Source organism: Bos taurus, chromosome 11, assembly GCF_002263795.3.
Source record: "Bos taurus isolate L1 Dominette 01449 registration number 42190680 breed Hereford chromosome 11, ARS-UCD2.0, whole genome shotgun sequence".
Lineage (NCBI taxonomy): Eukaryota > Metazoa > Chordata > Mammalia > Artiodactyla > Bovidae > Bos > Bos taurus.
Genome location: NC_037338.1, coordinates 95010991 through 95026639, shown reverse-complemented (window position 1 = coordinate 95026639; position 15649 = coordinate 95010991). Strand labels below are relative to the sequence as shown.

The 15649-nt window shown below is 39.6% G+C and overlaps 1 protein-coding gene across 7 annotated transcripts in view; it reads left to right on the top strand.

Moving 5' to 3' along the window:
• Positions 1-15649, top strand: part of DENND1A (DENN domain containing 1A) — a 531039-nt gene that overhangs the window by 32118 nt on the left and 483272 nt on the right. For all 7 annotated transcript variants that reach the window (XM_059891201.1, XM_015473579.3, XM_015473580.3 and 4 more), the window contains exon 2: positions 13968-14038. In XM_059891201.1, the coding sequence (XP_059747184.1) occupies positions 13997-14038 (42 nt within the window). In that variant the 5' untranslated portion in view covers positions 13968-13996. The remainder of the gene's footprint in view (positions 1-13967; positions 14039-15649) is intronic.

Sequence of the window (15649 nt, the reverse complement as noted above, 5' to 3'; positions counted from 1 at the left end):
TAACTCTGTTGTTAGGCCTATTTAGTGCATTTTTCACCTCCTATGTTGTAGCTTTTGTCTGTAGAAATTCATTTGATTCTTTTTATAATCTCCCATGTCTCTAACTTTTTGAATGCGCAGAGTACAGTTATAACAACTTGGAATGTCCCAACTGCTAATTCTAGTATTTATTTCAGTTCTAGGTTACTGTTTTGTCTTCGTTATTGGTTATTTTTTCTTGATTCTTTGCATGTCTGGTAATTTTTTATTGACTGCCGGGCATTGTGTATTGTACCTTGTAAGGTACTGGGTATATTTGTATTCTTGTAAGTATTCTTGGGCTTAGTTTAGTAGTGTGAGGCAATCATGGGCTCATCTCATTTGTTTTCCATATCTCAAGGGATTGCTGTGGTATGTTGCCTGATGTTTTGAAAACTGTTGTTTCATATATTTTTTCAGTTATTGACACTTTGAAAGAGTTTGATCCTTCTGGGTCATGCTTTTAAGGTTTGTTAGCTAAAACTGAAATAGTACTTGGTCTGGGGATAATTATTACCCATTGCTAAGGTAACACCCTACTGTGTTCTCTGCCTCATGCACTATGAGTCATGAGGGTTTGTTTGTTTCGTTTTGTTTTTTAACCTTGGTTGGTGGAAACAGGCATTATTTTTGTCCCTTTGTGAGTACCAGGCTATCTCTAAGATTTATTCCTCTAGCACAAGTAATTTACACACACACACACACACACACACACTAATCAATACTGAAGCTGTATACTCAAGGAGGGCCCTTTGCAGGTCTCTGGAGTTCTCTTTCTATGTAGCTCTCTTCTCTAGTACTCTGTGCTGAGAAAAAGCAGATCTAATAAATAAATAATAAATAAAAAGCAGTTTATAATTCCTGAATATCCTTGAACTTGGATAATCAGCTCTCAGGGAGGCCCAAACTGCCCATGGAATGCTCAGTACCATGAGCTCAGTGTTCTGAAGACATTTTCAGTTGCCCTTAGGTGTTAGCAGTGTGGCTAGATTGCTTTTTGAAGGGAGGACGGGGGAGTCTGGTGGGCTGCCATCTATGGGGTCGCACAGAGTTGGACACGACTGAAGCGACTTAGCAGCAGCAGAGGAGGAAAAGACAGAGAAATATTAAATAAATATTACTAAATGAAAGAAACCCATATGAAAAGACTATACTGTATAATTACAACTACATAAGAGTTTGGAAAAGGCAAAATTACGGAAACAATAGAAAAAAGAAAAATCAGTGCTTGCTAGGTGTTGGGGCATGGAGCATGGAGGGATGAATAGGTGGAGCACAGGATTTTTAGGGCAGTGAAAATTCTCTATGCTATAAAGCTGGATACATGTCATGATACATGTCTAAACACATAGAATACACAATACCTGAAGTGAACTGTAATGTAAACAATGAACTTTGGTTGACAATGATACATCAATGTAGGTTCATCAACTGTTATGAATGTACCACTCTGATGGGAGATGTTGATAATGGAAGATAAGGCATGTGTGAAGGCAGTATGTATGTAGGAAATTTTCTAATCTTCCTTTTAACTTTACTGTGAACCTAAAACTTCTCTTTTAAGAAAAGTCTTAAAAAAAACCAATGAAGTAGAAATTGTATAAATGTATTCAGTTGCAGAAGTCCTATAACTTTATAGTTGGGTGCATTTTTAGTGTGTATTTATTAAATATAGTTAAAATTGTGATTTCAGATCCTAGCTTTGTCTCTTACAAGCTGTTGATCTTGGGAAATTAAGCTTTTATTTTTATTTCAGTTTCTTCATCTGTAAAATAGGAATGATAATAGTAGCTCTTTCACAGGTTGTTGGGAAGATTAGATGAGGTAATACATAAAAACTGCTTAGAACAGTATATGACACATAGCTGCTGCTGCTGTTGCTAAGTTGCTTTAGTCATGTCTGACTCTGTGTGACCCCATATACGGCAGCCCACCAGGCTCCCCCGTCCCTGGGATTCTCCAGGCAAGAACGCTGGATTGGGTTGCCATTTCCTTCTCCAATGCATGAGAGTGAAAAGTGAAAGTGAAGTCTCTCAGTCGTGGTCAACTCTTGGTGACCCCATGGACTGCAGCCTACCTGGCTCCTTCGTCCATGGGATTTTCCAGGCAAGAGTACTGGATTGGGTTGCCATTGCCTTCTCCAAGTGGTGGTAAATATTAACAAAGTTTAGAAATTGTTTGCTCTTGTGCAGAGTATCTGCTCTTTTTAAATGGGGTAATTAACCTTCCTCTCATAGGCTTGTCTTGAGGATTAAATGAGAAAGAACATAAAAGCAAGTCATCAGTGAAATAAGCTATTTCCATGAGTAGCCTTATGAGCTGCTTGAAAATTACATGTTAAAAAAATTAAATTTAGTCTTTTTTTCCTGGGAAGGTAGTAAAGCTTTTCATGAGCAATAAAGCTTTTCATGAGCTTTTTGGGATGGTCTGTGCCTCCACTGTAGTCTAAGATTAAGAGTTGCTACTTTAGAAAACGGAATAGTTTTTGAACGGGCAGTAGTTTTTGAAAAGGTGGCATGGAAAAGTCATGGGCTTAGGAATCTGGCAATCAGGAATCAGCTGGAATGTCACCACTCCTAGCCTCGGATTTTTTTTTTTTTTTTTTCTGTTAATCAGGGAAAATAATACTGTCCCACAATCTTGGCAAGGTTTTGACAGTCAGGTGCAGAAACTTAGGTAGGAATTCCACTGTAGCTACAAAAGTGTACAAATAGTCACAGTATTTATTACCCATTGAGAGATAAAGTTGTATATCTGGAGACCCTTTTGATTTTCATACATTGCATTTGTTCAGTGTTTATTTTTTCCTGGAGTGGAGATTTTTTTTATTCTTCACTTTTTGTTAAATTTGAACTCCCATTCCTTGTTCTTAAAATTCATTTATTCCATAGGCTATTGCTACTATTTGGGTAGTTCCTAATTTTCTGGATTGCTTTTCGTAACAGTATTTGAAAGCATGAGTATCAGATCACGATACTGTCTGGATTACTCACAAAGCCTGTAATTTGTAAGGTGAAGCAATTCTATTTTTTTTATAATAAATAATACTCTTTACCTTGGTTTAGTATCTTTTAGTTCACAAAGCACTTTCTCGTTTTTCTTTCGTTTGATCCCTGAGATGGGCAGGGCAGATGTTATCTCTTGATGGGGGAGAAAGTTGATGTGTGAAAGGGTAAATGGTTTATTCTAATTCCACAGAGAGTAAAGGATTTAGCTGGGTTGGAACCCAGGCTCTCTGATATTTAGTCTGGGGCTCTTTCCATAGAACCACATATCATTTTTGTGAGAAAGTCTTGGTTAAAAAACAAAAAAACAGGCCAGGGAAATTACTATTAATGAATGGTTGTTTTTGTTTTACTAAAACATTTTTAAAAAACAACCATAATCTAACAGAAATGTCAGCAATATAGAAAACTTAAAAAAAACCCAGATACCCCATCACCCATGCATGCTTCAGTGTGCTTTTCCTACAAACAAGGGTATTCTCCTTTATAACCACAATACAACCATCAAAATCAGGAAATTAACATCGAATCATTACTATATCTAGTCGATAGACCTTGTTCATATTTCAGTCATTGTCTCAGTAACATTCTTTACACCAAAACGATCCAGTTCAGAGTCACACGTTGCCTTTATTTGTCCTGTCTCTTAAGTTTCCTTCAGTCTGGAAGAGATCTTCAGTCTTGCCTTGATTTTTCATGACCCTGACACTTTTGAAGATTACAGGTCAAATATTTTTCAGATGGTCCCTCAATTGGTTTGTCTGATGTCTCCTCAAGATTAGCTTCAGGTTACACATCTTGGACAGGAATATCATGGGTGTGTTAGTGTGCTCTTCTCTTTGCATTCTAGCCATTTGTCCATTCCTGATGGCGATCACTTTAATGACTTGATTAGGTAGTCTTTGCTGAAGTTCTACACTGAAAAGTTACTCTTTGTCATTGCAGTTAGTAAAGATTTTGTGGGAAGATACTTTAAAACTACGTAAATGCTCCATTTCTCATTAAATTGTCAATTTATTCATTTCCATCAATGGGGTGTTGTGGTTTCTGTTTATTTGATTGTTTAATAATCTGTCAATATCATTATTGATTTTGATGCTCACCTTACCCAGACTGGCAGTAGGAGCCTTACAAAGCTGTCTCTTGTCTCCTTTAGACATCTCCCCATCATTCTTTGAGTGCTTCTTTTTCTAGTACAATAAGATGTTGCAGTCTCATCTTGTACTTTCTCTGCCCCAGCCCTGGAATCCGATATTTCTCCAAGGACCCCTGGTTCCTTTTAGAGGATGGTTGTATTTAGAAGCCAAGGTCTGGTTACTGGATATGTTCATTGCTATTGGGTGTTGTTCCTGACAAGGGAACAAGGGCCAAGGCCCTTTCAGTAGACAGACCCTGGAAGTATGTGTGTATTAGTCAGGTTATATTTACGGTTCTCTACTATACATTTATTGAAAACCTTGAGTTCACACTAATATCTCCAATTCAAATCCAACTCCATAGAGTTCATTCTGGTTTTCTGGTAGTTGCATCTGTGAGAAACTTGGCCTATCTTACTGGTCATGGACTTGCATTGAGTGTGCATCTCCATCACCTTCTGTCCTATGTGGGTGCTCTCCTCATTCACCTTGCTTTCCTGGGGTCACAGTGCCTAGGTTGATGGTTTGGCATGACCCTGCTCTCCCACTGGGGTTTCCCTGGTGACTCAGAAAGTAAAGAATCTGGCTGTAATGCAGGAAACCCAGGTTCAGTCCCCCTAGGTTGGGAATATCCCCTGGAGAAGGAAATGGCAATCCACTCCAGTATTCTTGCCTGGAGAATCCCATGGACAAAGGAGCCTGGCATTGGGCTACAGTCCATGGGGTCACAAAGAGTCGGGAATGACTGAGCGACTAACACTTTCACTTTTGCTGTCCCACTGCCCTGTGGATGCCCCAAATGCCCTCTGAATCCCCAATATGCTGGGCAAGTCTTCTCTGACCCCACATAGTCAGTCTCCTCATCCCTGCTCTGGCTCACCACCTGTCTCTTAGGGTCCCTCTGCTTGGACATGCTCCTCACTCTCTTGGGCTCTGACCCTCATGCTGGACTGTCCCTCCATGGCGCACTGTTCACGCTCTACTTGTGTTTTAACATCCTGGTTGTTTCAGCCCTTGAGCACTGATGGTCTTTTCACTTCCACTCAGGTTCTGGCTTCTCATCCCAGGGTGCTTCTCCTTAGTAGATGCCTTCCTCATTCACTCTGATTTGACATTGTATTGGCCAGGCCACCTCCCAGTGTGGGCCTTGCTCATGATCTGATGTCACTTGTCTGGTCACCCCTCTGTAGAGACATTTTCCTCACCCTGCTCAGGCTTTAACATCTCATGCTGAGCCATTGCCAACACGGGCATCTGCCCTGCTCTGCCCACATGATAGTTTTAGGAGTAAATTGTTCAGAAAGAGCAGAAGAAAACTTAGGGGAGGCTTTTAAAAAAGTTAAGGGCAAAGGTACTTATTGGTAAGGAAATGGATGTCATCTTTGCTGATGCTATTAATATAATTGGAGAGTCTAGATTTTGCACTGTTGCTCAGCACAGGAAAGAACTTATTAAAAGTGCATGGAGTACTGTACATTGTGGAGGGGCACGTGGGCTCTATCTGCTTGGGATCCAGCTTCTTCGAGTTAACTTACTTTGCACATCGTGGCGTAAGAGTCTTTCCATAGGACTCAGTGGGTGAGGTAAAACTTTGTAACTCCTCTCACAGCAATATCTGTGTATCTTTATTAATCTGATCCTGAGAACATTATTAGAAATGAAAAGTTAAGTGCAAAATCTTGAAATGACATGTTTATATAATTACACAACTAAGTTAATCATTTTCTGACAAGTCTCGACAATGACAGCGTTCTTCCATGGAGGTGTTAACTTGTTATGGGTTAGAAAGCACCCTTTGATACAGCATTTTCAGCCTGGAAAAGCAGCTTTAATTTCAGAGGCTATTGAAACAAATGGAGACTTGTTGGAAATATTAACACTACCTTTTTGTGTGTTTGTCTAGCTTAAAGGAATCAATGTTTATTAGGTGATGTTTGCTAGCACATTCTGAAGTGTATACAGTTTCTTTTGACCGTGTTGTCAACTTTAAGACAGTTCAGTTGGTATGAATTTTGAAATGCCTCAGCCCCCTCAGCATATCAGTTTGTAACTAAGGAGACAGTGTGCTGAAGTTTTACCCTAGTCCATAGAGAATAGGCTGCTGTTTTGCTTTAGAATACTAACTGGTGTGAAGATCTGATAGCTGTGAAATAAGGGGTCCCAGTACCGTGTGTGTCTCATTTAGTACTTCTAAATAACACGTAAAGGTATGAGGGCCTAGCATTATGGCATGGTTATGTTACGCAGCAAAGATTCATCTTGTGAGGAGTTAGTGTTACATTTTTCTCCTAATCTCATAATACGTTGTAATCGAAGAAAAGTAGGTCCTAATTGAAAGCTGATGATCCAGCAGAGTGATCAATAACATGATGCTTTTTAAAGAAAAAAAATTAGCTTTCCTGCTGCCTGAATATTGTCAGAGTTTTTGTCTGTTTCATGACTTCAAGCTGAGTGTACTTAATCACGTTGATGACATGGCCCTGAGCACTGAGCATGGCCCTTCCAGGGCATCGCCGAGAGTGTTCAGAAGAGGGTGGTATTGAATAGAAATCTCTCTTGGCTTACTCTCAGTCTTCATTCTCCCAGAGGCAAGAACTGAGCAGACCTCCCTTCCTTCAAACACATTTTAACTGCTTGTGTGTCATTTTTTCGTATTTAAGAGCAGAGACTGTTGTCAGCAGGTGTGACTTATTGATACCTTTGACTCCAGAGGAAAACATCTTTAAAGAATAACAGTCAGGGATAAGCAGGGCATTTTCAGTAGCATACTTCTTGTTAGAGAAAGAGAAACAGTTATTGGGAACTAGAAACTCTGTGTCAGATGTCAGAGGAAAACTCATTCATCAGACTTTTATTGTGCCAGGTTTATGACTAGGAATATGAGAAGACAGTTGGTGCCCTCAAGGAGCTCCCAGTCTAGTAGGGAAGACAGATACTTAATTAGAGACCCAGGGGTGGTTCTCCTGGTTACACATTGGGATAAGTTGGGGAGGTTTAAAAAAAACAAACAATGCCTGGAGATTCTGATTTAATTGTTCTGGGGTGTGGTCTGAGCCTCAGGACTTTTAAAAGCTCCCCAGGTAATTGTAATTGCATCAGAGTCAAATGTGTTAGAGCTGCAAAAATGTGGAAGTGCAATAACATTTGCACAGAGATGGGAGCACAGTGGAGAGGCACTTAACTCAGTCTAGGATGTGAGGGTGAGGGGTTGAGAAGGCTTCCCAGAGAGGAGGAAATGCCTAAGTTAAGGCTTGATGAATGAATTTGTGAAGGGGAAAAGACTAGAAAGACAGTTCTTTGCACAAGAGCAGCTGAATAAGGTAGAATTGTAAAGTGGTTAGTGCTTTTGGGTGATCAATGCTTATTCTGTCATTTCCTTGCTTTGACTTTGGCTAGTTTATCTTCTGAGTTTCAGGGTCCTTATCTCTAAACTGGGGGTAATAACACTTATAGGGTTGTTGAAGGTTAACTGAGATAATGCATGTAAAGTGCTTAATCATGTAATCGTGCTTTGCACATACGAAACAGGTACAAGTAGTGGTATGGTTATGATATTGTCACTAGAGAATTGGAGCATGGTTTGTTCAGAGAGCTACAAGTAGTTCCCTATGGCTGGATCTTAGGGTGCAAGACCACTCAAGGAAAGGGTGGATGGCAAAAAAAAAAAAAAAAGCTTGGCTGATGGTTAGAATTCCAGATCATGGAGGTATAGGAGTGTGAGGCAATTGATGATGGGATATCATGGCAGAAGCAGGACATTTCCATGGTAATATGTTAAGATACGATGTGCTCTGGGAAATCTTGGGTCTGTATTGGAAAGTGGCTCAGAACATGGTATTCTTAGCATCATTCAGTTCAGTTCAGTCGCTCAGTGGTGTCCGACTCTTTGCGACCCCATGAATTGCAGCATGCCAGGCCTCCCTGTCTATCACCAATTCCAATTCAAACTCACGTCCATCGAGTCGGTGATGCCATCCAGCCATCTTATCCTCTTTCGTCCCCTTCTCCTCCTGCCCCCAATCCCTCCCAGCATTAGAGTCTTTTCCAATGAGTCAACTCTTCGCATGAGGTGGCCAAAGTACTGGAGTTTCAGCTTTAGCATCATTCCTTCCAAAGAACACCCAGCACCGATCTCCTTTAGAATGGACTGGTTGGATCTCCTTGCAGTCCAAGGGACTGTCAAGAGTCTTCTCCAACACCACAGTTCAAAAGCATCAATTCTTCGGCGCTCGGCTTTCTTCACAGTCCAACTCTCACATCCATACATGACCACTGGATCATTACATGTACTGAATTGGCAGGAGTGTTACTAGGACAGAAATTGGATTTTCAGTTACAAGTAGTTGAAAATATTAAGCATCTTAAAGAGTAATGGAGGAAGTAAGTAGTCTCAAGGTAGTTCCACAGAGTTTCTGGAAATTGTTGTTGTATTAATGGTTTAATGAAAATATGAAGTCACTTGGTCATTTGCATTTAGAGGAGAAACTTAAAAACTTATTTTTTGATTTGCAGAGAAGTAGAAAATGCTTCTATCTTCATTGACTTCAGTGGCCCTTATGTATATTGCTTGGTATGTTATTTAACTTGTCACAACATTAATCACTACTTCTTCTATAAGACAACATGTAAATGATCATGGATAAGTATGACAATAACATATATAGTCTGGTTTGTTTTTAGTGTGGTAGTCAGCATTTCCCCCCCTCCCCCTGAAGAAACTGTCATAATCTTTGGTTCCATGTAATAGAACTCTGGCAGCTATTTGAACTGAGTAAGAAAGTTAGGTAGGTTTATAATTGATTAGAATGAAACAATGACTATGTGTAACAGTAGAAGAGAAGTTAGCGTCATTGTTTCCACAAATACTTTTATCCTTTGAAATCTTTTATTGCAAAAGCACTGTTGATATGGATTATTGAGGTACACCTTATGTTTATTTTATATTGTATGTACTAATTATTTAGATGAAGAGTTCCATTTAACTAGATCAGTGGTTCTTAAACTGTGATCACTAGTTCAGTAGCATCACTATTATCTGGGTACTTATTGGAAATGTCAAGTCTTGGGTCCTGCCCCAGGTACCCTGGAGGTGGGGCTTGAAATCTCATCTTTTAATGTGCTGAAGTTTGAGTCACAGAAGTGTATAATCACTCCTATCATTTATTGAAATTTTTTAGACTCCGGGAAGGCTAGTCTGTACTTCCTTTATTCCTTTTCAATATTTGATTCTGGCTGTGTGCCAGGGACTGTTTAGGCACCTGGGAAACACTCGTGGGTGTGACAGACAAAAATGCCTGCTCTCCTGCAGTTTACATTTAGAGGAGAGAAACAAGATTGTGATTGCTGTGATGTGTAGAATTAAAATTCAGTGGTAGAGAGTGTGTTGGGGAAGACTTTTGGAGGAGGTCAGGTATAAGTTGTATTTTGAATGACAGGAAGAGCCATCTATATGATGATTAGTGTAAAAGGCCACAAGATAGAAATGAATTAGGTGTGTTGAGGGGCAGACAGAAGGCCAGTGTGGCTAGAATGCCGAGGGCAAGAGGAGAGAATTCTGAAATGCAATTGGAGAGATAGGCAGAGGCCAGATCATGTAGGACCTTGTAAGGACTTTTTTCCTCATTTTTTTTTTTTTAATTGTATTAAATTGCATATAACATAAAATTTACCAGACTGGAAAAGGTCAGTTTTCATTTCAATCCCAAAGAAAAGCAATGCCAAAGAATGCTCAAACTACTGCACAATTGCACTCATCTCATGCTAGTAAAGTAATGCTCAAAATTCTCCAAGCCAGGCTTCAGCAGTACGTGAACCGTGAACTTCCAGATGTTCAAGCTGGTTTTAGAAAAGGCAGAGGAACCAGACATCAAATTGCCCACATCCGCTGGATCATGGAAAAAGCAAGAGAGTTCCAGAAAAACATCTATTTCTGCTTTATTGACTATGCCAAAGCCTTTGACTGTGTGGATCACAATAAACTGTGGAAAATTCTAAAAGAGATGGGAATACCAGACCACCTGACCTGCCTCTTGATAAACCTATATGTAGGTCAGGAAGCAACAGTTAGAACTGGACATGGAACAACAGACTGGTTCCAAATAGGAAAAGGAGTACATCAAGGCTGTATATTGTCATCCTACTTATTTAACTTATATGCAGAGTACATCATGAGAAACGCTGGGCTGGAAGAAGCACAAGCTGGAATCAAGGTTGCTGGGAGAAATATCGATAACCTCAGATATGCAGATGACACCACCCTTATGGCAGAAAGTGAAGAGGAACTAAAAAGCCTCTTGATGAAAGTGAAAGAGGAGAGTGAAAAAGTTGGCTTAAAGCTCAACATTCAGAAAACGAAGATCATGGCATCCGGTCCCATCACTTCATGGCAAATAGATGGGGAAACAGTGTCAGACTTTATTTTTTTGGGCTCCAAAATCACTGCAGATGGTGATTGTAGCCATGAAATTAAAAGACGCTTACTCCTTGGTAAGAAAGTTATGACCAACCTAGATAGCATATTCAAAAGCAGAGACATTACTTTGCTAACAAAGGTCCATCTAGTCAAGGCTATGGTTTTTCCTGTGGTCGTGTATGGATGTGAGAGTTGGACTGTGAAGAAGGCTGAGCGCTGAAGAATTGATGTTTTTGAACTGTGGTGTTGGAGAAGACTCTTGAGAGTCCCTTGGACTGCCAGGAGATCCAACCAGTCCATTCTAAAGGAGATCAGTCTTGGGTGTTCGTTGGAAGGATTGGTGTTGAAGCTGAAACTCCAGTACTTTGGCCACCTCATGTGAAGTGTTGACTCACTGGAAAAGACCCTGATGCTGGGAGGGATTGGGGGCAGGAGGAGAAGGGGACGACAGAGGATGAGATGGCTGGATGGCATCACTGACTCGATGGACATGAGTCTGAGTGAACTCTGGGAGTTGGTGATGGACAGGGAGGCTTGGCATGCTGTGATTCATGGGGTCGCAAAGAGTCCCCATGAGGTGAAATGTTGATGATATATCAAGGACGGTTGGTTGGGGATGCTGAGAATCATTGAGATTCTGGATATATTTTGATGATTAAATCAACATAATTTGTTTGATTGATTTGGCATATAAAACAGGACTGAAGGGTGATACTAGATTTGGTGTCTTTTGTTTGTTGTTTTGTTTTTTTTTGCCTGCATAACTGGATATCAGGAAGTGCAGGTTTGAGGAAGAAAAGTGCCATTTGTTAAGTCAAAAATTCTTAAAGATCCAGATGGGGATGTTGAGGAGGCAGTTGGATGAGGGAATCTAGGATCAGGGAAGAAGTCGGGTTGGAGACAGGACTTTGGAGCTCATCAGGATTTGCCTGGTAATTAATACCATGAGACTGAATGAGATCATTTAGATAATGAGTGTAGGCAGGAAGAGGTCTAGCACTAAGTTCGAAGGTAGGAGAGTTTTGTCTGAGAAGGAATCAGCAAAGGAGCAGCCAGTAAGGCAGGAAGAATACCACTAGAGAGTGGTGTCCTGCAGGCACATGAAGAAAGTGTTTGGAGAAGGAGGGCAAATCGATCAGCTGTGTCAAATGCTGCTGAGAGGTTAAGACAAGCATTTGAGATTGACCATTTTGGCACATTTTAGCAATGGGGAGGACACTGGTGATCATGACAAGTTGTTTTGGTGGTGTGGTGAGTTCAGAAGCCTGGCCGAAGTGTTGAAGAGAAAGGGAGAAGAAGCAGAGATAGAGTTTAGACAGCATTAGAATGTTCTTCAGTTAGACAGCAGAGCTGTACAAAACGCCTTAAGTCAGTGGCACAAATTAATGCTCCACTGTTAAAAAAACAAATTTGGTATGTGACACCTTTGCATGCTCATGTTTGTTCCTTTCAGTTTTTTAAATAGAGAAAAATAAACTTAAAAGTGGACATTTGGGTTAAAAAAAAATGCATGGAATCTTTGAGGAATCTCCATGGAGTCCTAGGGTCCCACAGAACACACTTTGAAAGCCATTCTCTTAATCCAGAGGAATGAAATTCTGAGATGAAATTCAGCCAGTTGCAGAATAGGCTTAAATATATTTCTAGGTTTTAGAGGGAATCTTCTTGGTGCTCTTTAGATGAACTTAGAATATGCCTTTCTCTCAACAAACCCTCTACTTTTAGATCATTTGAATCAAGGGATGTTCCATATGGTGTTTTCCGCAAATGTTTTGGTGACCAGAGGATGCTGACCTTGTCAGTCTTTTTGTACCCTCTTGCAGGGGGAAAAAAAGTACAAAAGCATTTTGAAATAGCTTTCTTGAAACTTGAGTTTACTTTTAGTTAAGATACTCTGCTTTATTGTCTAATTTAAAAATTATATTTGACAAAGGTATATTTAAATCCCTTGAATTTTAGAGCAGGCAACTCTTTTCACTGTAGGTACTTATTTAAAGCACATTCGAAATTTCTCTTCAGTAAGGAAATGATGGTTCTTCACAAGGGAAATAGTAGATCCCTGACTTGCAACTACTCCTGAGAAATTGGAGTATTACAATATTGAGTCTAAGATGCCATTATTTATAAGATGCACTGTTATTATATGTACTACCAAGAAAGAAAAATTGCCATTTAGACTTGTAAGATGCAATAGACTGTAAAACATGGGAAAATGTGGGAGAAAATTTTCATCTTAGAATCAATGAAACCCAGAATTTGAGTGCCTGGAGGTCTAAGTTGCAGTTCTGGTTGTGTTTCTAACCAGTTGTGAGATTACTAAGTCATTTAGACTCTCTCTGCTTTAGATTCCTCACCTGTATGGTGAGGGTGATGTCTGATCACCTACCTCATAAGGTTATAATGAAGATGAAAAGAGGTAAATGAAATAGTTTTGGAAAGTGGAATCTGCTGGGCAAATTCAAGGTATTTAGTTGATTGCAATTCCCTTAGATCTGATTAGGCAACTCAAAGTTTCTTCTCTGAGCTTTGTTGTCAGGTTTAAAATAGAATTCAGTCATAGACATTTGAATGTGTAACATTTTCTTCTGCTAAATGATTTTCTTGCAATCTGGAAATAATCTTTTTATTGTAGTTTTAGAATCAAAGAGAAAAGAGAAAATACAAAGATAATATAACCCCGATGTTCTTGTCACTCAGAATGAACAACTGTTAACATTTTGTTAGTGCTGTGATCTTTTTAAAACTTAATATGAAATATTCATGACATAAAAAGGTAAAAGGATATAGTAATGAACATTCATATACTTGCCATTGCCAATGCAGGGGAAGCCTCCCCCCGCCCCCCACCTCTCCCCACCCCCTGCTGTGAGGAAACAGTATCTTAAATTTTAGATTAGCATCCTGTCTTCATAATAGCCTAATGAGATAGGATACTGTTTCTCTTGAGTCTTGAACACCTGTAAGTAAGCAAGTTAATGTCATCACCTGAATATTTTATCCTGGAGTATGAGGGAGCATGTTACATTGTGCTAGTGTTGCCTTGGTTTGAATTTCCTCAAAGTTTTTCTTTTGGTTTTGGAGATCCATCTGTATAAATGGGAAATATATCATCTGTAAAATCATAACAACGGCTAACCTGTTATGTGCTAGACATTGTATTTAGGCAATTTTTGTTGTTTTCTTTACATTTCACAATAATACTTCTGCTTAGGTATTTTCATTTTATAGATTAGGAAGGCTATGGCTCAGAGAAGTTGAGTAACTTGTCCAAAGTTCCACGGCCATTAAGTTGGAGAGCTAATGATTTTAATCAAGGTTTGCCCTGTTTCACAGCCTGCATATTCTGTTCATGCTGCCTTAGTCCTTGTCAGTAATCACGGTCTGTTTCTTTTGTAGGCAAAACCCAGAGACCACCTTTGAAGTGTATGTTGAAGTGGCCTGTCCTAGGACAGGTGGCACTCTTTCAGGTATGCATGTTTCATTATGATATGCCATGTTTGTTTATTGTATGACATAGCCATGCACATTGGATGATATGTGAATATTCTAAACTGTTATTTATCTTTAAGTGTGTTTAAGTGTCTTTCCCTTTTATCTGTGCACACATCATCCTAGGGAACAATTTAAGAGTCATTGCTTTAACAGCTTTGAATTATGGCTTTATTCATTGTAACCATTGGATTTTAGTTTGTATCTTTCAGAGATACCTGGAAGTCAACATTTTAGTATGAAATATTGTCACCTTGCTAATAAAGAGGGTTTAGAATTAGGTTATAAAATAATATAAAGGGAAATCTCTGCCACTAAACTGGGAGGAGATGTTTGAAATAGATTTAATTCAGTAAATTTTATGTCAGCTGGTTAAAAAAGAGGTTGAAAATTAGTTGAAGGAAACACCTCCTCTGGTTTAGCTTTTGGACTAATTTGGACATGTATTCCTGGACAACAGGGTCTTGGATAAGATTAGAGTATCTTGTTCAGGCTGAATAAATCACTTTTTGACCTAAAATCCTTCCTGGTTAATGAGCAAAAATCACCTTCTGGCCTAGTGTTCTTTTTCTTGGTGCCTAAGACAGTGATGTGTTTGCCAAAGATATATTAGGGAGCATCTCTTGGTCTACACAACAGCAGTTGTGTATATTTATTTGGTGTTTATGGAGAATGAATTTATTTGGATTAGAAACTTGGAGTAATCAGGATTCCAGTGGTAGTTACGCCTATCATTGGCTGTACAACCTTGGGCATATTTTCTACTTCATTATTTTACTTAGATTGTAGTGCTCATAACATAGTTACCTTTTTGTTGAGTATCTATTGTTCTGTTGTCCTACATGCTTGATGTACCTAGTAAGTTCTTACAGTACAACTCTTAAAGATAGTTGGATGGCATCTCCATTATGCCTATGAGAAAACAGCATCTGAGAGCTCAGATAACTTACCGAGATCTTATAGCTACTGTGTGGAATAGCAAGGGCTTTTGGTTCAAGTCCTCTTCACTCTAAGTTGCCTTCTTGAGGACAGTGACCATGTTATACACATCTCTCCATGGCATCTCCAGGGCTTTGTACAATGTCACTAGCATTTCTTAAATGCATTTCTCAATATCAAAAGTGAAAACTGTGTGAGCTTCACTTTCTGAATTAATGAGACATGTTATAAACTTATTAGGGCTTTCCTGATAGCTCAGCTTGTACAAACTCTGGCCGCAATGCAGGAGACCCCTGTTTGATTCCTGAGTCAGGAAGATCCCCTGGAGAAGGGATAGGCTACCCACTCCAGTATTCCTGGGTTTCTCTGGTGTCTCAGACAGTAAAGAATCCGCCTGCAGTGTGGGAGACCTGGGTTCGATCCCTGGGTGCTTCACTTTCTGAATTAATGGACATGTTATAAACTTATGGTCGTTCTGGAACTAGAATGTTAATATTCATCTTAAGTTGTGCCTCTAACTGTGCAAACTACTGGATTGAGAAGGGAGGTAGCTGATACTAGGGGTGTTCGAGCTGTGGTACCTCTGTGAGCCCACTTGACAGAGTAACTAGCTGGTGATAGCTGTGATTTGATAGATTTAGGGACAAAAA